This window comes from Pangasianodon hypophthalmus, chromosome 21, assembly GCF_027358585.1.
Source record: "Pangasianodon hypophthalmus isolate fPanHyp1 chromosome 21, fPanHyp1.pri, whole genome shotgun sequence".
Lineage (NCBI taxonomy): Eukaryota > Metazoa > Chordata > Actinopteri > Siluriformes > Pangasiidae > Pangasianodon > Pangasianodon hypophthalmus.
In genome coordinates this window covers 18,835,889-18,860,419 of record NC_069730.1, presented here as the reverse complement: position 1 = coordinate 18,860,419, position 24,531 = coordinate 18,835,889, and the positions used below count along the sequence as shown (strand labels likewise).

General features: G+C 38.7%; 1 protein-coding gene across 4 annotated transcripts; it reads right to left on the bottom strand.

The window, feature by feature from the left end:
* Positions 1 to 239: 239 nt before the first annotated feature.
* Positions 240 to 24,507, bottom strand: LOC113546386 (collagen alpha-5(IV) chain). 4 transcript variants are annotated; one of them, XM_053227473.1, is made up of 47 exons: positions 24,392 to 24,507; positions 24,080 to 24,211; positions 22,931 to 22,973; positions 20,937 to 21,008; positions 19,727 to 19,861; positions 19,176 to 19,220; positions 18,889 to 19,005; positions 18,719 to 18,775; positions 18,203 to 18,238; positions 17,936 to 17,998; positions 17,281 to 17,307; positions 16,522 to 16,554; positions 13,696 to 13,779; positions 13,569 to 13,613; positions 13,398 to 13,460; positions 13,271 to 13,315; positions 13,049 to 13,102; positions 12,918 to 12,975; positions 12,733 to 12,837; positions 12,461 to 12,628; positions 11,132 to 11,218; positions 10,887 to 11,041; positions 10,424 to 10,496; positions 10,213 to 10,319; positions 9,824 to 10,007; positions 9,657 to 9,719; positions 9,450 to 9,554; positions 9,143 to 9,361; positions 8,891 to 9,058; positions 8,458 to 8,616; positions 8,189 to 8,332; positions 7,987 to 8,088; positions 7,577 to 7,758; positions 7,414 to 7,477; positions 6,732 to 6,806; positions 6,031 to 6,138; positions 5,849 to 5,947; positions 5,651 to 5,722; positions 5,442 to 5,570; positions 5,116 to 5,232; positions 3,619 to 3,759; positions 3,438 to 3,545; positions 3,071 to 3,208; positions 2,857 to 2,973; positions 2,557 to 2,745; positions 1,935 to 2,218; positions 240 to 875 (listed from the first exon to the last, which is right to left on the bottom strand). In XM_053227473.1, the coding sequence occupies exons 2-47, from the start codon at positions 24,124 to 24,126 to the stop codon at positions 615 to 617; spliced, it is 4,947 nt and encodes a 1,648-aa protein (XP_053083448.1). In that variant the 5' UTR covers positions 24,127 to 24,211; positions 24,392 to 24,507; the 3' UTR covers positions 240 to 614. The 4 variants fall into 4 exon arrangements, with proteins under 4 accessions (XP_053083448.1, XP_053083449.1, XP_053083450.1 ...); XM_053227474.1 differs by having other exon boundaries at positions 18,933 to 19,005; XM_053227476.1 differs by lacking the exons at positions 240 to 875; positions 1,935 to 2,218; positions 2,557 to 2,745; positions 2,857 to 2,973 and having other exon boundaries at positions 3,075 to 3,208; positions 3,438 to 3,540.
* Positions 24,508 to 24,531: the final 24 nt, after the last annotated feature.

The following is a 24,531-nucleotide window of genomic DNA, read 5'->3' as shown; positions in this document are numbered from 1 at the left end:
AGCTTGCTAAAAAAAATCCAAGCTCACCTTATCTAACCACCTCTGGAATACTCTATTTAGATAGCTAGCTACCTAATTATAATAGCTAAAAAACAAACAAACAAACAAACAAAAAAAAACTTCCACTCACCTTTCAAATGCTAAACTTGGCAGCTAGCAGCAACTAGCAATTGCACTAGATGAGTGCATTCAAATGTTTCTGGAATGCTCAAAACCTTAATGATGGCTTATACAAGAGCTAAAAACACACATACCAGTTTATTAATAATAATTATATAAAAAAAATCATAATGCAAGCCTGGGTGGACAAAAACCTTTATATTTTCTCTAATATTTCATATTTGGTCCAAATAAAGAAGTCAAATAATGGAGTATTCAGTAGTACATAAATAAATAATAGAATATAAAAAATAAGTAGCTTTAAGTAAACCTGTAGTAAGATATGAATTTTTGTGAATTCACAATGATTAGAATACTAAAGATGTTTTTCTTAGCAATTACTAATAAAGTCAAACAATTACTATTATAGCTCAGTAACCTTATTGCAGCTCATTAAAAGAAAGCCACTGAAGACATTTGGGAATGAACGCCGCTGATCTGGCCACTTCAGTTCATCACTGCTTCATGCAAACATGGCAGCGGCTGATGCACGCTCGCTGCTGCGAGGTGGTCTTCAGAGTGCGAGTCTGTGGTGCTAAGCCTTGCTCCTCCTTATGGCTCACACTGGTCAGCCAGAAGCTGTAGACATTGGCAAAGAAATGGCACGTTCCACGTGGACCCTGGCACTCCACAAACGGCTGAGTCCTGAAGTCCTTCAGACAGCTTCCAGATGAGGTGAGCGACTGACCACCACCTTCATCACCCGAGCCAGTGTGCTGAGATAGAAAATACACGTTAGCACTTACATTATATACAGTATATATATATATATATATATATATATATATATATATATATATATATATATATATATATATATAAGGTGTCCCAATCTAAATGGTTATAATGGATTTCCATCTCTTCTTTCAGAATTGAAGATGGTCCCAAAGGTAGCCCAGTTCCTGTCCACACCACTTGCACCATCTCCATTAGGCACACCTCAGAGACGACCGTCAGAGGCCCATACATAGGGGAAATTAACACTTTAATTTAGCAAAATGTTTCATACTTAGTTTATATTATATATTTTTTTCAGATAGCCTTTAAGAATGCCTTTGACAAAAGAAGAACATATTGAAATCATTCTCATGGCTGGATCAGGAAACTGTTGCAAGGTTGCGATGGACTTTAACAGGAAACATGGCAAGCACATCACACATGACCCTGTTGCTGGGAGCCAAAGTTGGGAGGGACTCTGTGTGTGTTTACAAAGAAATGGCAATCATGTAGAGGATGTTTTCTAAATAAAGTAACATTTTGCTAGAAAGTGTTTTGTGTGTGTATATATATATATATATATATATATATATATATATATATATATGTATATATATATATACACACACACACACACACACACACACATACAGATAGCAGCATTGCGTTACACCCTACTATACAAAGCTAGAAATGAAACATTCATGGCATACAGTAAATAGCAAGAATAACCTGAAAAACAAAACACTATAATACAAACAAGGGTGGTAATGATGTGAATTTAACTGTATTAACAAATTTGACCCACATATCAACCAGTATATTAAAATTACACCATCAGAATAGGAGAACTTAACCATTTTAAAATAAGTGAAGGGCTTTTAAAGGTGACCTGATTAGACATCACTCCACTTGGACCTCATTAGGGGAAAGTCAACCAATAAGCCTTTGTTTGATTGGCCAAAAAGGTCCCTCCACAAGCACTGGATTACATTCTTTCATTTGGAGCTCACAGATATAGCAATACAAGTACACAGTAATAGCAAGGACACACTCACCATGAGAAATGAGTAGCCAATCCATAGACTGCTCCAGCCGATTGGACAGCTGGGCACACTGGTGTTCTGGCTGTGGACTGCCACGGCTGGAGCCGGAGCTTCACACACCACACAGCGGCTGATGTATTGGTAGATCTCTCCACACGATACGGGCATCATGGGCAAAGGGTTATTGGTGCTCAGCCAGTAGGATTTGTCATTGCGACTGGCGTAATGACAGGCGGCAGAGTTACAGTAGGAGAAGGGCATGGTGCTGAAAACACGCAGACAGGATCCAGCTCGGCCTAAACACAGACAGAGGAAACAAAAATGAATGCTAACTGTAGAATTATATACATCGAATGTTCAGCGTTTACTGAAAACAATTACACGCTTTTACTCAGTTGGCACCCATTATTAAAGAATACATTATTAAAAGAGACAAATATTTGTCAGCTGTTCAAGAAATCTTTGTGATTTGGCAGTCCAGGAACCACATAAAAAGCCGCCATTGTATTGCACTTTTCAGCCAAACAGCTCAGCACAGTTTGGTAACAGATCTAAACCTTTGAATAAATTAATATATAAATATGATGAAGATTTGTTCTGACAATGATACATAAATCCTAGCATGAAATTTTACCCAGGTCTTGTGTGTAAGCTCTCTCCTGGCCCTCCAAATAAAGAAGACTATAACCACTCCAGAGTAAAGGCATGCCTGCTGGACACTCCGGCACCACCTCTGACTGACTGTGGATCACCAGGAGAAACCCGGAGCCCACTGGATCCACTGGCCCTGGAAAACCTGGCTCACCCTGGGACCCTGGTGGGCCTAGAAAAGAAAATGCGGAAAATCAGAGTGATCAAAAAATTCTCACTGATTGAGAAAATGTGGTGATAAAAATTAAAGAAAGTTCATGATGGTTCTCTGCTACTTTTATACCTTGTGGCCCCACAAAACCATCTTGTCCATGATCTCCAGCATCTCCGGGTGGGCCTGGAAATCCTGCAGTTCCTGGTTTCCCAGGTAACCCACGAGGGCCTGTCTGACCCTTGGAACCTAAAGAGGTCACAACAATGAAGAATTACATTTCTTTGTAATGTCACCACTCTCCACTGATCATGTGAAGGGTTTAGGTGAAGACATGTGACCTTACCAGTGGCTCCTGGATTTCCAGGGAGTCCATCTACTCCTGAGAATCCTGTAGGTCCTGGCGCCCCAGGTCGTCCTGGTGGCCCACTCTGAGGGCGGTTCAGAGAGGGAGGTACCACTGTACAATTACGACCTTTGGGACCTGGAAAAATGGCCAGGACATGACATACACAAATATTACAAAAGAGAAAATGCAAACTTTTTAAGAATACTCATGTAAGTTTTTTAATGATGTAAATTAAATTTCATTTCCTTCTTCATTTGGTCCTAAGGGTTTGCAAAACTATAGACTACATAAACTTTTATATAACTGTCAATGAAACATGGAGGCTTCACACACGTTTTACCCTAAGATGGTTGTGAAGACTTACCCCTGGCCCCTGCAGTCCCTTTTTCACCTTTGAACCCTGGTGGTCCATCATGTCCTTTGAAACCTCCTGATCCTGGGAAACCTATTAAACCGGGAAGTCCTTTCTGCCCTTTTGGAAGAATTAAAATTAAAGGAACAATTTGAGCAGATTTGAAAGCATATACAGGGTAATACAGCCTGACCTTTGGATCCTGGTTTTCCAGGAAAGCCGATATCTCCAGGGGATCCAGCTGGACCTCTCGCACCATCTCTCCCTGGTAGTCCTGGTGGTCCTTCATCCCCAGGATCTCCAGAAAAAACTAAACCTGGAGGTCCAGGTGGACCTAAGATAATGAATGGTAAATATGGCAGTTACAAATAAAGGGGTGTATTCAAAGTTGAGTTCCATTCATTTAGTGAGGAAGCAATACCAAACTTGTGCACATTGTTATTCAGACCACAGACCTAGGGACTTAAGTGCTACTCAGGCAGTTCCATGTATGTGGTGGAGTTTGGTGAAAACAGAGGCATGTTTCAGATATGACTGATTCTGATCATGATCATCAATATTAAACACATTATGAAAAATTAAATATTAGTTAATTTGTCACTGTAAAGTCCATGGAAGAGGTTGGAGGAGATATTAATTGGACACATTGGGAATCTTTTCAAATGTTCCACAGGCTCAGAGTTAATTGGCTATGAGATACTGCTTCTTTCATACAGATCAATTTATCAATGTTCACAAAGACTATTTGGACCTACACCTGAAGGGCAAGTGTAACGTGCATGACAATGAGGCAGGATGCAAGTGTGCTCGGTGTGAACTTTGTTGAGAGCAAACCAAGAGTCCATTGCTAGCGGCAAATCACAGTCATGCAGAGTTAACACAGAGCAATCCATGATCAACAACAGGAATCAAAAGCAAAATACACAAGAAACTAATACACAATACAATTGGCAAGACTTCACAAGAAGACATAGGTAAGCTAGAGTAAAAGTGGACAAACTAATCAAGGGCTAACCTCAAACAGGTGAACACAATGGGTAACAGACCAGTGACATGACAGGGGCAGAGACGGGACCAAAAACCAAAACAAACACATGGTACCACAAACAAAAGCACATTGTGATCTTTGCTATACGATCTGTGACATGGAGAATGAAACACATTAAAGCAAGTATTTCCATGTTGTTTCTGTCAGCAAATAGTAAACTATGTAAAGTATATTCATATTCTTAAGTTAGTCTTAGTCATTAAAAAACCCCTAAGTTTTGATATATAGAATATATAGTGCATTTTATATTTTGTTGGCTTGCTCCTGTTTGAAAGGTAGTATGGTGTATGTCCCTGAAAACTGTGCAGCTCTGTAACTTGTGTTTTGAGTTGTGTGTGTTCACAGTATTCGGACAGAAAATCAATGGCAAAACAGTACCAGTAGAATCCTTTTTATCATTTTTTTTTATGATGGTAAGTCAACCTTAACTTTTTTTTTATTTTGCAATGTTTATTGCGATTAGGTGTCACAAAAGTGTTTTTTTTTTTTTTTTTTACATAATCTCCATTTTGTTCAATGCAAGTGTTCCAGTGCTTAATGAGTATCCAGATTCCTCTAGAAAAAAAAATTATTCAATTCTATGTCTCACTTTTAAAGTTTTCATTTGACTCACCCTTGTATCTAGTAAACAAAAATATAAACCTGCAAGTCCTGGATGTCCTGGAAAACCTGTTGGTCCTTGGTCCCCAATGAGTCCTTGAATTAATTCTTCACAGCTTGCACCTCGGGCACCAGGTAGACCTGGAATACCCGGGGGACCTGAAAAGACATCCACATCCTCAAAACATGACGTACCATTGACAAAAAAATAAAAAATAAAATGTAGTACAAAACAATTTGCTGCAAACTCAAAAAGAGCATATTCTACAATGATATAAATATTCTAATATTCTAAAACAACAAAGTGCTGCTTTAAACTGTTATTTCATTCAGTCAACCATATGTGATTTTAACAACTTTTTTATGACCTTGGTCTCCAGGACATCCAACATGTCCTTTGGGCCCGAGCTCAAAGTCTCCTGGGATTCCTGGGTCACCAGATAGGCCTTGGTCTCCTGGATCACCTTGTAACCCAGGAGGGCTGACAATATCATTACCTGTGTTTTAAAGATTATAATATAAGATATACACATCTACACAAATGACCTGGATATGTAACTGTCTACATTCATCTCACCACACCAGCCTTTCTCTCCTTTAGGACCAGGGATTCCATTTAGACCATTGAGACCTGGTGGTCCTTGAAATCCTGGGGGGAGGAGGAATACTGTTAATCTTTTTTCCCACAATAACGCCTCAATAAACTTAGACTTCAAGAGAGGAACATAGCCTGTGGATTTGGAAAAGTTTGAGAGGATTTGTTCTGCATCATTACCTTTCTGACCTGGTAGACCTGGATACCCTTTATGTCCAGGAAACCCTGGAATGCCTGGAGGACCCAAAGGACCAGAAAGACCTGGAGGACCTCTATTTCCTAGAGACACAATGAAACACATCTTGAAGTTTAACCCAAACAAGTTAGACAAATTCATTGCCTCTGATGAGGCAGGAGATTACCTTGAGATCCATAAGGACCTGGTGGTCCGGAAGGACCAGAACGACCAGGCTGTCCCTGTGGACCTTGATGTCCTGGCTTTCCTTGGTCTCCTGGATCTCCAAATTCAGCTGTGACAGGAAGATAGTACTTTATATACAGTATTCTACTAAAACTAAGTTCTGATATTTATTCCTGATGAATTCATTCAGCACGAAATCACTCACCAGGACATTCTAGAAAAGGAAACACAGGAAATATAACGAATCAGATTACACAGCACACATAGCCTATAATTTTAGACTATAAATGTAAAGATGGATGACAAATTCAAGGAAAAATGTTGACACTTGTTATGCCAAGGGGGAAACTTATTTATTTTTGCTGGTATACTTGTCACCTTAGAAGGAAGCATCACAGCAAATCAACACAAATTTCTTCTGACTCTCCTCCTGGATGTCTCCCCCATCCTCAGGGCATGAGGGCACTAGGACGGAAATGATGTAAATCATATGCTACGCCCTTCGCAGTCACCAGATCTCAACCCAATTGGAGATTCTGGAGTGACGTGTTATACAGCACTTTTTTACAGGGGAATTGAAGCTGTTGGAATGGCTCATAGTAGCTCAAAACCTTACAAAGATACTTCATTCCAGTTTTTCCTTTAATTTGTCACCTGTCTCTAATAAAAAAAACAGTAAAAACAACAAAAAAAAAATCTGACCTTGGCATCCACTATCGCCCTTATTCCCCTTTGGTCCAGGGGGACCAGAACATCCAGTAGAGTCTCCTCTGTCACCTGGAAAACATGTTGTCAAGTAATATATTGATAAGAAATTTTTAAAGTTCTAAATCTGAGCAATGTATTATGTTGTATGAATAAAGTTTTCACCATGTGAAATGCATGTTTTTGTTGATGTGGTGTAGCTTTCCATGAAGAGACATTTATTTAACATTTATGGAAAGTGTCTCCAGTGTATAGCTTTACAGTTAGAAGTAAAGCTATAACTTTAAGTTTTCCAATAAAGCTCAAGTTGTTTACACTTTGAGGTGTCGCTGTCACATGACAATCGGTATTATCTTTAAAAGATATCAAAAAAGAGGCTGGTGAGGGAATGACTGTTTATAGCTACTGTTTATAGCTGCTTAAGTGATAACAGGAACTAATTTGTTTCACAAGCCAGAACCTATTCAAGAATGGCAAGGTCTTTGAATCGTTTAACTCTTTGATGTGATAGAGAAGCCGGGCAACAAACAGAAGATGTAGGCTGGAGCATACAACACAAACAAAGAAAACTGGAATATGAGTCAGGGCAGCTAATGTGGACAACATAGAAAAGGAAATGAAGCACAGAAGACTGGCACATAACAAGCGTTTCTCTAATAAACCAGGCTGCATATCCTACCTTTGTTGCCTGGCAGCCCCTGGTAGCCTGGGGGACCATTTAGTCCAGGGAAACCTAAATCACCCTGTATAAATAAAAATCTATCTTACAGTCTATTTTTCATCTGCATATCATATTCCAGATAACTATCCAGCTTATAATCATTTGACAAATAGTGAATCACCTGCTCTCCAGTGTATCCTGGTAATCCCCTGTCACCTGAATATCCTCTGGGCCCTCGTGGGCCTGGTGGTCCTTGAGGGCCACTTCTTCCAGGCAAGCCAGGGAAACCTTTCTGAAATCCAGGGGCACCACCAAATCCATCCAGACCCGGTTTACCAGGCAACCCAGATTGACCTTGATGTCCTGATGGGTGTAAATTTGATACAAGAATATTTTTCTTCACCTTTGCTTTCTTTGATTTATGATTTTGTATGTAGGATATTACTTACACAGATAAATTAAGTGAGGCTGGGTTTCAATTTTTTTTTATTCAAACCACAACAAGGCCATTTTTACCAACACAAATAACCCCTGTAAACTCACAAAACCCAACTGTTGTCCAGACTCATATTCTCCTAAGACCCATTTTACCTCTAGGTCCTGGAAATCCTGATATTCCATTGAGTCCAGGTAATCCCCTCTTGCCTTTCAGCATGGTGAAATTGCCTGGAATCCCTAGATCTCCCTTAATACCTGAGTAAGTTAAGTCCAGCACCAGTCAGGAATTTTTTGTAGAACACAGCTCCAAAATTCAAAGGTACATAATTGCCACCCAAACTGTAAGAGTAAGTACCTTTGGGTCCTTTGGATCCAGTGTATCCAGTCAAACCAGTTGGCCCCTGACCACCCCTCTCTCCTTTCCTGCCTGGAGGCCCTGGTAAACCTGGCTTCCCAGGAAACCCTTTTGCTCCATCTAAACCAGGCTCCCCTTTAGTTCCTTTAAAGCAAATGTTTGTACAGGGATTTAAGTTATCTGAGGGCAGTGACATACTTGATTATAGAAAGCTAAGATTTTGATCACGATCAGATTTGTATGAAAAGGGCATGAAAAGGCAACCTTACCTTTTATCCCAGGAAGCCCGGGTAGTCCTGGTTCACCATGTGCTCCTCTTGAACCATATGGACCAGGGGGACCAGGGGGGCCAGGTAGTCCAGGTGTGCCTGAAGTACCATTTGGTCCATATCCCGGAATACCAATCGGTCCTTTTTCTCCCTTGATGCCTGCATGAAAATATAATGTTTGCCTGAAAAGTGGGTTATAATCTGATGTGGTGTTGTGATATGGAAGGCCGACACATCTGCAGCAATGAATAATGATTCCCAGCTCAACAATCATACCATATAGCCCTGGCATGGGTATAGAAGGAGGAGCTAGAGACAAGAAGTCCCAACCTGCATGGGGCCAACATGCATTCTCCTGCTATACTACAAGATGCATCCTGCAATGATTCATGTAAAGATAAATTCAATCAATTCACAGTATTCAACACCTTACCTGGCAGTCCAGGCGGACCCTTGGGTCCTGTGGGTCCTGGGGGACCTGGTAAACCTGAGAAAGCAGCACAAAAATCAGGTGTAGTCCCTGGTATTCCAGGTGGACCTGGGTCCCCATCATTTCCAGCCTGCCCATTACATCCGTGAGGACCAGGGGGCCCATTTTCTCCTAGACAAGACACAGCACATTAATCAACATGACCAATATTTTAACAAGAAATGTTACAAATGTGATTTAACATGCAAAATGTACCTGTTACGCCAGGAGGACCCAATAGACCACGAAAACCCTTTGGACCAGGGCTTCCAGGTAATCCGACTAGTCCAGGAATTCCAGGACTACCAGAAAGACCATTACCTTGAGACCCCTTAAGCCCTGGTGGTCCTTGTGGCCCAGGTGAGCCTGGTGTGCCAACATAGCTGCTTCCATTGGGACCTGGATCACCTGGATCTCCAGGCAGTCCTGGAAGACCTAAAAAGTAAAGCTTTTAAACTTACAACACTGAAGCAAAGCTTGATGAATACAATCTCTTGTCATACAAATACATAAGGAACTTTACCTTGAGGCCCATACCCTCCAGAGGCATCATCTCCTTGTTCTCCTTTTGGGCCTGGTATTCCATGAGGACCGTCATACCCAGGTAGTCCTGGTGGCCCGGGAGCTCCTGATTATCACAAGAGAAAAGTTGTCATTTGACACCATCATAACATTCTAAAGCAACCCACATTATAGACAATTATATCAATGTGGAAAAACTGAACTCTACCTCGGTTGCCAATGTCACCCTTTGGTCCTGGGGGCCCAGGGTTGTCAGGACAACATGAAGACCCTGAATATGTGAATGCAGACTGCTTCGTTAAGCAATTTGGACACACCACTTTTTAGAGAAAATTACTTCAAATTTGTCTCAGAAAGAAGTGTGTATAATCATACCGGGAAGACCTGGAGGTCCAGAAAATCCAGGCAGGCCATCAGGGCCTTGGTTTCCTGGTTCCCCTGGCAGCCCCTTTTGACCTTGTATGCCTTGGCCTTGAGGACCTCGAGGCCCTGGGTAACCTTTAGGCCCTATGGGTCCTGGGAAACCGTTGTATCCTTTCTGACCTCTATACCCATTTCCCTACCAGAAAGAAATCCTTTGAGAATTAACTGAAGTGACAAAACAAACATTTTCAGGCAACCATTAAGAAATCTGACACAAAGAACAAATAATCTATTAGTGAATCTATAAGTTCATTCTTCTTACAACCTACATTAAAATAGACCATTGCTGACTATCAGATTTTTCGTGTACATGCCAAATAAGTGACTAAGAGTTGACTTACTGGTGGTCCTGGGTCTCCAACCGAACCTTGTGGTCCTGAAACACCTGGGTGGCCATTATCTCCTGGTTGACCAGGGAACCCGGGATCACCCCTATCTCCTTTTATGCCTTTTATGAGGTACATCAAAAATACAAACTAACAACACACCGCTGCAATATAACAAACCTAAAGCAATCAATTGGTATAAAATGTGATCGTAAACAAATCTCACCTTTTACTGCTGAAAAATAAGTGTCTCCTTTCTGACCTTTGTTACCTTGTGGACCACTTGGGCCTCGTCGTCCCTTCATATAATTTATATCATAATCAGCATTGTTGAAATTATAGCAGAACATTACATCATTACATAATGCAATCCTTATTGTTGATCCTGTTTACTTACTAGTTTTGTTTACATTTACATTTATGGCATTTGGCAGATGCCCTTATCCAGAGCGACTTACACAAGTGCTTTGAAGTCTCTATCAATAAATACATCCTGCATGTCTCTATCAATAAATGCATCCTATCAGTAAATACATCCTACTAACTCATTTCACCAGTTGGGCCTCATTTATCAATATTTTATTAAATATTTTCATGGGCAAAGCAAACTTAAAATTACTGCCAGATTTACAAAAAGCTTCAGTATGACTCCATAGTGAGAGCAAATGACACATGTATGATTCACTTACAATAGCACCAGCTAGACCTGGATCTCCTGGGGCTCCTGGATCACCTCGCCCTCCTGCACTTCCAGGAACTCCATCATATCCTGGGGGTCCAGGAGGACCAGCAGGACCAGGTGGCCCTTCCCAATCAGAACTGCAATAATTATCCCCAGGATAACCTGAAGGCATTTATTCATGCAGTAAGCATTTAATTGTGAACTTACTAAGATTATCTTTAATGAGGAGAGATAGAACACAAAGAAATACACCTTTTTGCCCTTTAGCACCTTTTACCCCAGGCAATCCTTTGTCCCCTTTTTCCCCTGGTGATTCCAGATCACAAGGCCAACACTTATCTGTAAAATACAAATTAACACAAAACATCAAGACTTCTCATTATCATCACTGTAGCAATCATAGCTAAACAGTGTATGACATATAAGTACTATATTTACAGAACTTAAGTAGTATTTTTACAGATGCTCAGAACTATATCTGCAGGTGCTAAGCTTTAAAGCAAGTAGGTGGGGAAGCTTCTATACATAATAGTGCCTCCATTTGACTCCCTCTTGGTGGAACAGACCCTTGCTTGTTGTTAAGTTGATTTTGACACTTTAAGTGCATGTAAGTCTCAATATAATGTCTGAAGTACCAGACTCTTTCAAATTTGCCTTGCAAGACTTCCAGTCAAGGTGAGAGGTATGTGATGAGGTATGCAATCTTCAGGAGTGACCATTCTCTATAAAAGTGATCAAACATTGGAGTTGAGGTGTCTGCCATTCTTTTGAGACTTGCTTTAGTCTTAAAAATCAACTTGACTGGCAGGCAAACTGCTCAGGAAAGCAGAAAAACAACAAGCTCATGTGCCTTGCTACCTTTTTCTGTTCTCTAGAAATAAAACATTTGGGGAAATGTGGTTTAGGAAAATCTTACCACCCCAAAGTTGATTATTTTTCTATAGCAGCACTGAAGTTTTATTCCTCTTATACTCCAGTAACTATTATTATTATTTTTATTTATTAAAGAATGACACATTGTACTTTTTTTTTTTTTTGGTCACATTTAATGTTGTGCAACATCTGTGACACAAGTTCCTGTTACCATTTACTTTATAGCAGCTGTAACCAGTGATTCACTCAACTCCTCAAAATGTTGGAAAACCTAACACTACAGCTTTTCCTCTGCCTGGTACAAAGAGATGACACTGGAGACTCCTTCCATACATGTCCAATAAATGTCTCTTTGCAGAAAACTTCACCATAAACTTGTAAACTTGGAGCATTAGTTTCAGGGTCAGAAAGATATAAGCTGAGCAGAAGAAACTTCTTGGGAAGTTTTCTGTATAATTCTACACATGTTGCAAGGCTAGCATGTCCAATTTCAGGGAGTCAGAACAGAAATCATCAGATCTAGCAATCTGAAGTTGACGTCACCATAATTTCCTGGGGTCTCACCCATAAACCCTCTTATATATGGTCTATATGGTTTAATTCCTTAAAAGTAATAAAGAACAAACCTAGTAAGAGCATGCAAAAACTCTTAAAGATAAACTACTTACTAGTCATTTATAATAATGTGAATGCTCAGAGCTGTGTTACCTAATCTAACAGGTGAACCAGGTGGACCTTGGACTCCTTTGATTCCAGGAAGCCCAGGTGGCCCAGGTGGCCCAGGAGGTCCTGGTTCTAATTCAGTAAGTGGACCCGAGTCTCCTTTGAACCCTTTGGGTCCCTCAGAGCCTGGCAGTCCAGGATCGCCAGCTGGTCCTTTAGGAAAGAAAAGAAGTTATATAATAAGGAAAAATTAAGACAAATGAGACAGAGGAACAGTAGATGATTTTGTTAAGATGATGTGGAGAAATGATGCTTACCTGGGAAAGATTCTCCTGGATGGCCAGGGAATCCTGGTTTCCCCATTAATCCATAATCTCCAGGTGGCCCAGGTGGTCCACAGGGCCCTGGATCACCAGGTGGCCCTAAGAGACAAAAATGATGAAATCCTTTTTCAAGGGTCTGTGTGTTCATACAGTTGAGTCAAGTGATGACTTGTCCTCACCTCGCTCTATTTTCAGAACAGTTAGAGGACCTTTCAAACCTGGATCCCCCATTTCACCCTGCAGGGAGGTTCAATGAAACATTCATATCTGACATCATGTGTGGGTCTTAGTATTAATGTTGATGGTTTACCTTCAGACCAGGGTGACCTCGGTGACCAGGTGGACCTGGGTCTCCACTGTGTCCCTGAGCAGGAGAGAAATTAGCTAGCTGACGCTTAATACTTTATATGTGAGATGTTGAAATATTAATAGTACTTTGATTATAGGTGATTAATGTTCTCCATCAGAAAACCTACATAATATAAATTGTGTGCTTGATTTGACTATAGTATAAAATAATGTCATTTATAACCTGTAGACCTGGAGGTCCTGCTGGTCCATCTTTACCTTGGAGACCCTTAAGAAAAAGAAAAAATTAATTAGGTTATTATTATTATTATTATTATTATTATTATTATTATTATTATTGAAAATCTTACTTGTAAACCAGGAAATCCAAGAATTCCTTTTTCCCCTTTCACACCAGGGCCTGTTGTGGGTCCCTAAAGATCGGACAAGAACTTGTCATTGTTGTCATTCAGTCTGCCATACACACCTAATGAATACACACACACACACACACACACACACTTATACATTAATATACTAACATCTGGTCCATCTGGCCCACAGCGTCCCTTTTCTCCCTTTTCTCCCTGTAATAAAAAAACATCCATTGAACAATTCTAATTACTTGTGCTAGGTCATTTTGGGCTGATGACATCAGGACCTTCTTACCTTTTCTCCTTTGGGAAGATCATCAGGTCCGGGTGTAACTGGAGGACCTGGTGGACCGGGTGTGCCAGGTTTTCCAGGGTCTCCCTGCAGGTTAGAACAGAGAATGTGAAGCTCAATATCCATTCATAGTGCTTAATACTGAAGGCAAAGACTTTGCCATTTTTACTGCATTAATAAGAAAGATTAGTTTAAAGATTTCTGCTAATTATCCCTCATTCTGACCTTCTTTTCTGCAATAATGCCTCAACTCTGCCTTTTTACTTAACAACACAACTCGGGCGTCCTTTGTATCATTTTGTGCTTTTTATCAACTATATTGTCTCTGCCATGTCTAATGCCATGTCATGTCAAATCATTATTTATATAGCACCTGTCACAATTAAAATTGTCTCTGGCAGTTTCACTATTAAGAAAAAACATGTATAAATAAAAGACGCTGGCAAGAAAAGGTTTAAGATAAAGTTCCCTAAGAAATAAGATAAGTAATTGTTGACTGACTATGTTGTTGTTCCTCTTTTGGCTACTCCTGTTAGGGGTCGCCACAGTGGATCATTGGTCTGCAGATTTGATTTGGCACAGTTTTTATGCTGGATGCCCTTCCTGACACAACCCTCCCCAGTGTTATCTGGGCTTGGGACTGGCACTGAGAGCACACTGTTGCATGCAACTCCAGTGGCTGGGGTTGGTTTCCTGGCCAGGAATCAAAACCAGGCCGCAGCAGTGAAAGCGCTGTGGCCTAACCACTAGTCCTCCAGGGACTCAACTGTTGACTAACTATAAAACTATAAAAAGAAAATTGAACAATTATTAAAATGTTTTAACAATGATAAAACCATGAATACAAAAATATAAACTTTTAGAAAAATTAAAAATAGAATTAAATGAAATTAAAAATAATAAGAAGAAAGAAAGAAAGAAAGAAAGAAAGGACTGGACCAGGAGACAAAATCACTTTTCAGATTTAACATTCACATTAAAAATGTTGCCAAGCTGTCATTATTCACTTAGCACAAGCTAACAGTATGATTTAGTAAGATAGCTAAGGCTTTAATCTTTTCTCACTTAGACAATTATAATGTTTATTTCCAGGAACAGATGAAAGTGGTTCAGTATCGTGTTCAGGACTTTGCAGTCAGAGCTAGTGAGTGTATCAGAGAATCACTTTAAACCTCTCTGTTATATCTGTTTAAGCATCTCTACACTCTCTGACTGTTTCAATTAGAATTGATTTCAGAATCAGTTTATTGGCTTTTAAAGCTCTTAAAGTTTTTCAGCACCTTCATACATCTCGGAAAGCGAGACACACTGTGCTCCAAATCGAGTTTGAGGATAATTGAGTGCTTATTGAACATCCCGAGAGCATGAGAAAAGCAGAAGACGCCTCTTAGCTATATGCTCCAAAGATCCTCCTCGTAGCCCCAGTGCAAACCTAAAGTAGTAAACGCTGGACACCAAACCTGTCCTGTCTCACTGATTACATTTGGGCTAAGTGGATTTTTCACCAAACTATTCCATTAAGTTTTATTCCAAAGAACTGCAACTCATTCCTCTTCTGTATTTATAAGACTTCCTCTATGCAAGCTGTAGAAAAAACTGTTTATTTTTATTCAGATTTTGAATAATGAATGAATTTTTATTCATAATGTTTTTGATAGTGATGATGATAATGTTATTTTTTGTATTTATATTTTGTAGTCTTATTGTTTTTTTTTTGTATTACATATATGAATATATATATAATAAGCAAATAATCAATTCACACACATTTATTATTATTATTATTATTATTATTATTATTATTAACATTATTATTATTGTTGTTGTTATTTTAATACTTATGATTAATATTTATATTTGTATTATTATTTGCTAGTATTAAAAATGAGCACATTGATTCTTTAATAAAAAAATTTTAAAAAATCAAGAACTTTAAGGCAACAGCGCATTCCTTTTTAATAATTTCACGTCAATTTTATGTTTTGCTGTTGTTTGTTTGTCCTGATTTCAAGCAGTGTATAATGATGATAGTGATTGTTTCCTGAGCTCCACGTGGTGGATTACTCTTAGTTAAGTTTTCTATTATGGGATGTATTAGACCCTAACGCAGGGGTCCTCAATTTTCTGCAGGCTTTCACTCCAGCCGAATAGGAAGTACACTTAATTGCTGATTGCAGACTAAGATGAACCAATTAAACAATCAAGTGTGGCTCCTGTTTGGCTGGAACGAATACCTGCAGTCACACTGGACCTTTGTGGAGAAGATTGAAGACCCCTGTCCTAGAGCGCTTCTCTTTTTTTCCCTGTAGTGCCACCTAGTGGTCACAGTGTGTCTGTACAATTACAGTAGAAATGAGCTGAGCCTGAGAAATGTACTATATAATTATATAGTACTTAAAAGTAATCTCCAAGTTTGTTTTTCTCACTTAACACCAGTCAGTGACCTGATTGGTCAGGAGGTAAAATAAAAAAGAAGCACTTAACACACAGCACATTTCTGGAAAAAGAAGACCCTGTCAGCAGCAGCACTTTATAGAAATGCCCTCGCAGTGATTTTGTCAGAAGTGAAGATTGCACTTTTCAAACTCAAAATTCAAACAAATACTTCAGAGTTCTTTGGAGGCCTTAACGGTTCCCTGAATGAGAAAGGGTTTCACACTAAGCACACTAAGCAAACTTTGACAAATATAACAAAAAATTTTCCTAATTATAATCGCTGAACGCATGAGGTTGGTTTGGAGATGTGATGAAACAGGAAAATCACACAGCTGTGTTTACAGGTATAAAAAAACTAAACAGTTCTGCTCACAAAAAACCAAAAAAACTTACGTCATCTCCTCTCGGACCCGGAAGTGACTTGCCCTGCAAACAAAGAAACACTTCAATATTATTATTTATCCATATTATCTGCAATATACCCAATAATGTATGGTATGTATTCCACACTGCTGTTGATTTATGGATTGGTCAGGTGTTGATTAATTTTCTATAACAGAAGCTCTGACAGTAGTGCAGTTTGTATATTAATGCACTCATTCTAATACATTATCCTTTCTATAGTAACAACTCTTTCGATCCACAGAAACAGATTAAAAAATGTGTTTAATTGTTAATACGGTATAGTTTTCTGTAAGGAGATGTTTATTCAACATTTATGGAAGGAATCTCCAGTGTCAGTTGCGTAGTAACAGTCAGAGATAAAGCTGTAACTTTTCTGACATTTTCAGGACAGAGGAGTTTACACTTTCTATATTTTGACCTTTAAGAGAGAGAATAAAGAGAGGCTGGTGAGGGACTGTTTATAGCTGCTATAAGATAAATGATAACATTAAATGTAACTATGAATGAATAAAAAGTATGATGTGTTGTTCTTTAATTAATATAGAAGTTGTAACCATTGGCAAAGAGGAACAAAACACCTCAGGAAGTGCTATTATTGGAAAATAATCAATTTCGCTGGGGACGGTGTGTGTGTGTGTGTGTGTGTGTGTGTGTGTGTGTGTGGTTGTTTGCTGGATGCTTCAGCAGTATAATGTTTACAGGGTAAAGAATGTAAATACACGTATATATGTTTATATGCAGACATACTGGTAGTCCTCGTATCCCTGGGGGACCCTAATGGAGAAGAGCAGAGAGAATGTCACTGTCCAATAATAACAGAAAAAAACTTCTACAGGTTCGATGGCAAATAAAAAGTAAGAACCTAAAGGAAAAGTTTGTCAAAAAAAATCAAAATTACACAATGTTGTTTAACCCCAAATGAAGTCAGTCAGACAAGACAATTTTGGTGTCACTTTGTACTCGAGCTACACCACCTATTCTGCGCCTTCCAAATAAAGTCCAAATACCTAGCACATGTTAATATATACTGTGAATGTGTGTGATTGTTAGCTACATCAGCCTCGTAGCTCCTGCACAAAATTAAAGAAGCAAACTTCAAACATTTGGCATAAGGAGAATACTGTGTACATTTGAATTTTTTAAAAATATTTAATTTTGATTACCAAAACTATAGACATTTACTAAATTTACATCATTTACAACATTGCAAAATCAGGGGTAAAAAAAATCTTTCTTTAGTGAAAAACTCAGCCAGAGAGTGCAAAAATCTGGTGCAAAAATAATTATTTACTTGAATTGCCCTTTTTTGTGGAGTATGTTTGTAAAGATGGAAGATACTACAGATTTGCTGCATGAAAGAGTTGAATATAAGAATATAAGAAATGTGAAAAATTGATCTTACTCTTAAGCCTTCTGGGCCATATGAGCCTGGAATTCCTGGTACCCCAAGGATGCCAGGGAATCCCTAAAGAATTCCACAATACAAAATAAATACACCATAAAGTGATATAGTAATGAACAATATGTACATATGTGTATATATTGTAATGCATTCCATGTCATTATAATTCTTAAACCATTACACATATCACACATTTTTTTTTTTTTATTTTAGATTTTTGTAAAATGATGACATAACCATCCTAAGACAGGATGAAAATCAACTTACAGGAAGGCCAGGATGGCCAGTTGGACCTGGAGCTCCCTGGTGGAACATTAGCAATGATAAATATTAGCTGCAGTTAACTGATACACAGTATATTGAGCCATATTTTTCATATGACACTGAATAAAACCCGTATCTCAGTGGAATTTGATGAGAATCTGGTCGAAATTAGCCATCATTGCTTTCTAGGTTGACTCACAACAGTGGTGAATTTACAGCACAAAGTATCAAATGAGGAATTACCGAGTGTTAAATGCATGTAGACAACACACAATCCATTCTAAAGTCTTCACTGCAAGGTGTAATACTGCAAGTTAAATGTCGGGTAAAAACGAATAAACTTTAGTCCCATTAGTTAGTTTTCACTTCTTTTGCCTGAAATCAAGATGCGTATAGCAAAATAAAACCACAATACAAAATTTCCAATGCATTTTACTTCCACAATGTGATGTATTTTCAAAAGAAACTGGATACTTGGGCAGGTGGGACTTGATGTAAAATTGTTTGAAGCAAACAAACCAGATATATATTGGCTAATATCGGCTCTCCCTTCACGCCTTTCTGTCCTTTAGGACCCTGAGAACAGAAAAGACAAAGCATCTCATACTTCATCAATTTTCTAATTAAATATTTAATTATTTATTAATTATCCCTATATAGTAAAGAAAATACTAATGTAAAAGACGTACTCGGTGTCCAGGTATTCCATCAAACCCACGTGTCCCAGGGATACCTTTTTCCCCTTGAGTCCCTTGAGTGCCACATGATCCCGGTGGACCCGGAAGTCCTCCATCACCAACATGTCCCTGATATGCACACAAAACACAGGACACTGAGCATGATGCACTAAAATCAGTGATGTAATGAGGTTATACTTAATACAACAAACACCAGAAGGAGCCAGTTAGACACTGATTATTGTAATGATATTTAATTCCATTTCATGAGTATAGTTGAGTACTTTTTGAGTACTTACATCCACACCATTTGCTCCTGGAAAACCTGGAACACCAGTGATCCCCTTGTAAGGAAAAAAAAATCAACAGTTAAAGGAGCCATTTGTAACTTTTATTTCCCTCTCCTGTTTCCTTTGCAATGAAAATACTGACAAGCCTCAGCTGACCAGACTTTGCATTTTGAATTTGATTTTGTGCAAAAGGAGAGATAAGAGAGATGAGCAGACGTGCTTTGTTTGGGGGCAGGGCTTTTTTCTGGGCCGGAAAAACTTAAACAGAAGCCAGAAACTTAGACACTCATTAAATCCATCACAGGGCAACAGTGCATAGCACAGTTTTCTATGGTTGCTTATTAATAATAAAATTAATCATTATTACATGTCTAGAAACATTTAAAACTTATAAGCATCACACATTCATTCCAATCCTTTGTTCCATCATCATGATTTTACAGAAACAAGCATCATCAATCTTACATCTGTATCTTGCAAATGATCAGTCTGCAGTAAAAATATACGAGTTTCAAAGTATAAATGTTTGTTTTATCCTAACAGTTGTCTTTCTGTCTCACCCTGTCCCCTGGAGGTCCATCAGGCCCTTCTTCCCCCTCCGCCCCTCTTCTGCCCTTCTCACCTTGTGGTCCTGGTGGGCCGTGTGGACCGTACTCACCCTGAATCCCCTGTTCACCCAGTCGCCCTGGTGCCCCCTGTACAAAGCAGAGGAGAAATCAGTGTGCTTGTAACTTATGTAGAGCCAGACAAAAATCTACTTATTTCTATCAGGAGAGCTGATCTAGGAACAGACTACAGTCAGATCATAACACTTTTGCTCTACTAGTTCATTTTATGTATAGCAAATTAGTACAGCACATCTGTACTACTACTGCTAGTAGTACTTATACTACTACTATTACGATTAGTTCTACTACTACTACTACTAGTGCTTCTACTAATATTACCATTACTACTACTAGTGCTACTACTAGTAATACTACTAGTGCTGCTACGACTAGTACTACACTACTACTAATAGTAGTACTTCTATTACTACTATTAATACAAGTAGTACCTAATACTAGTACTTCTGCAACTATTACTGTTGCTGCTACATTTAATTTTACCACTACTACTAGTGCTATTAGTAATAGTATTACTACTACTACTGCTACTTCTTCTATTCCTGCCACAATTACTACTACTACTACTACTACAACTACCAACATTACTTACTTACTAGTACCATGACTATTACTACTGCAACTAGTACTACTACCGTGATTACCACTATGACAAAAACTACAAATACTAGTATTACTGGTGCTGCTGCTATTAATTTTCACAGTTTATTACTGTTACTACTACTACTACTACTACTACTGCCATTACTTCTACCATTACTACTACTACTAGTACTAGTACTAGTACTACTACCATTACTTCTACCATTACTACTACTACTACTACTTCAAAGAGGCTGTTCTAGGCATCTTTGCTTTCTTTTCAGTGACTTACACTATTGTTTCAAACATTTTAATATTACTGTTATTTATCACAATAAAACACATTGGTTTGAAACTGTATGATGTTCAATATGACAAGTTGTGGAATTCAGAGATAATTACATGCATGTAGCAATGTGTTATAATTATAATTAATTCTATATTAACTACATTGTAACTACTGTTTAGTTACAAGTTAGTAACATTGTAGTTACACTGTTTCTTACACAGTAATAAGGGCGCTATAAGATAAACAACGTTTATATCCTAAGAAGATTCGTACCCGGGCACCTTTGGCAGGTTGGCACCTGCACGTGGAGCAGTCCCTGCCATTACATGGCTCCATGACTTCTCCCTGAACAAATATACAGGAAGTGAGGTGAGAAACACAAAACACATGACAAAACTCACACAGGTGTGAAATTTAACCAGCTTCATGCCACTAAATCTAATCACTTTTCAATGCAGAAATGGAAATGAATTATTATTGTGAACCTGGTGTAGTTCGTAAATTCTACCATTCTAAGTATAAATGTGTTTTAGCCCTTCCTCTGGTTGTAAAAGTACTTGTGATGGCAAAGATGGTGGGAAAATGCCAAATGGCCTCCCAGCTGTGGTGGAAAAATCTCAGAGAGATAACATGGAGACCCGTACTATCAGTCCTGACTCTTTCCTGAGTCTGGTTTTATAAACATCAGTAGCATTTTCTACACTGTTTCACAAATATTTGCAATTTTGTTCTGAGCACGGAGAAACCTGTGGCACACAGCTGCTGATAAGACCAAAGAGCTTTCGCTTTCAGTAGGTTGCACTCAGTGTTCAAGGCATGCATAACACACATGCTTAATTATTAAATGATTAAAATAAACAAATGCAAAGGAGTTTTATTGATAAAGTAGTTTATGGTAAAAAGGACATGCTTGCTTTTGACACTAATAAACTGAGATACTGAGTGTTTTTTATGATAAATCAGAGGCATTGTGTAAATATTTTTTTCTTTATGTGTTCCGCTAATTCTTCATGGCGATGTCTGCTGCTTGTAGTTTGTCAGAATGTACATTCAAGTCGAAGCGCACTGCTACAAACTTACTATGATGATCTCAGCTCACAGCCATGATGTTATTGTCTGTGAAGCACGATGTGTATGTTTTATGAGACATTATTCATAGAAGTAAATACTATTTCAGCTGTTCAGTTTAGGTGAGTCTATGCCCACTGTAGGCTTAGATTCCTGTTCTTGGCTGACAGGCGTGGAAACCCGATGTGGTCTTCTGCTGTTGAAGGTCATGCACCTCAAGGTTCAATGAGCTGTGCATTCTGAGATGCTTTTCTGCTCACTATGGTTGTAAAGAGTGGTCTTACCGTAGCCTCCCTGTCAGCTCGAACCGGTCTGGCCATTCTCTTCTGAGGAGTCAAGGAGTTTCCGCCCAGAGAACTGACACTCACTGGATGTTTTTTCACCATTCTGTGTAAACTCTACAGACCATTGTGTGTGAAATTACCAGGAGATCAGCAGGTTCTGAAATACTCACACCAGCCCATCTGGCACCAACAACCATGTCACTGAATTCACTGAGGTTATTATTCTCCCTATTCTGATGTTTGATGTGAACTGATGTTGTTGCCCTGTATCTGCATGATTTTATGCACTACATGGCTGCCAGATGATTGGCTGACTGGATATTTGCATAAATGAGCAGGTGTACTAGTGTTCCTAGTAAAGTTGATAAAAGACTTAGAGGTTGCTCTAGAATTAATAAAATGTTCCAATAAAATAAAGTATATGCTAACATTTTTCAATTTACCTATATGTATTTTTTAGGGTTTAGATTTTAGAAATTTAGATTTTTTAATTTTAAACTATTTAAATTGAGGTAATTTAAACAAAAATGCTAAGCTATTGAGCATTCAAAAACTGACAAGAACCCTATGGTAACTCTAATAACCACTCTTTACAACCACGGTGCGCGGAAAAGCATCTCAGAATGCACAACTCATTGAACCTTGAGGTGCATGAGCTACAACAGCAGAAGACCATATCAGGTTCGAATCCTGTCAGCAAAGAACAGGAATCTGAGGCTATAGCGGGCACAGACTCACCCAAACCGAACAGATGAAGATTGGCAAAATGTCACCTGGTCTTTTTCCAATATATATTTTATTTTAGAATGAAATTCTAATTGCATGAATGTTCCTAATAAAGTGGCCAGTGACCTTCAGAGGCCACATTTATTTGGTGGGTTAAATACAGTTATAAATCTACTTATTATCACTTACCGCATCAATATGCTGTTCGGAAAGGTACACCAGTGCGATCCACCTGCAGCAGCAAATAAAACACTCATTTATTTTCCCTTTCTGCTGTCTGACACAAGCTCAGTCCCATTCACTACGCTATTTGCGTTCTCCTTCATCTTAAACGTCAGCTCACGTCATCAGTGCTCATGCAGAAATAAGCAGAGCAGTGATCTGTGATCTGTGATTTAACAATCCTCAAGTAAAAACTTTAACATATTAGCAGTCAGGATCAGGACATTCATGAAACTATGTATGTAGCCACACTTCCACTTCCATCTTAAAGGAGCTTAAAGAAAAAATCAACCCTGAACGATTCATGTATTAATCTTTACAACTATCATAAGATCTTCAGTGAGCGGTGTCCAAGATTTATTTTGTAAAGAAATTCTGAGTATATTTTCTGTAATTTACACTTCTTTCATGGACATGTTGTTCGATTGTCCTACATTACCCACAGTGCCATTCTACATGCAGATAGTGGTGCAGTGGGATTTAGCCCTCGCATCATCTCTACCAAAGAGAGAGCGATGCAGCAGGGCTTTAGTCTTTTAGACTGTCCAGCTCTCTCACCTCCTTATCTGTACACTCTGCTCAAACCAGTCAGCTTCCAAAGCTTCATGATAGATCACTAACTAGCCAAGCAGAGTCTTTGCTGCATTCAGGGACTCCAGCATTTGCACCAATATCTCCACTACTTCTATGCTGGATTTCTCATTAATATGATGTTGATAAAACAGCTGAAAAATGTAAATTGGGAAAAAAGACTTGCTGTTTTGTTTTTAGGAGCTAACAGCAATGCCTGACTGTTATCACAGTGCTAGCAATAACAATATCCACCTGTAACATCAGAGCGACAAACAACTGCCAAACTCTCACGGGAATAACAAAAATACAACACCAACCAACAAATTAGCACCACACTCACTAAACACATGAGAAGTCTTTCTATATAAACATCTTTAATGTGTTTTATTGCGGAGTTTTCCTATAAAGGCTGTTTGTCTGTATAGTACCTTATTTCCTGACACTTCACTTCAGTATTCTTTTCTGTGTTACTTAAGCGTGCTGTTTTTTTTTGGTTTTTTTTTTGTATATTGAAGAAGTCATAAATTAGCGTGTCACACTTACCAGATAATGAGAAGATGCCATGCAGTGCTGCAGATCAATGACCTCATTGCTTTGGCTAAAAGAACAACGTCCTTTTACTCCTGATGCCTTCCTTCACTGCTAATCCAGCTTCTGTTCACGTCAGACATGAATCTGAACAACATGCTTAATGTTTAATCAAGTGTTTAATGATTATAACTGCAATACGCCACTGAATGTCATTTAATAATCACATCAACAATGCACAACTTCTTGTAGAGTCTCCTATCAAGGAGTCAATTGACAATTTTTTTTTTTTTATTTTGGGTTAAAGAAAAATCTTCCCTTACATACCTCAGTGTCTTGTTTCTCCCTCCTGAGCTCCAGTTTATGATCTAATCAAGCCAGACATGAGCCAATAATCATCACAGGTGCCGAAATTCCTCTCTAGTTGATCCTGCATTGCTCTGATCACTCGGTGCACCAGTCCTAGA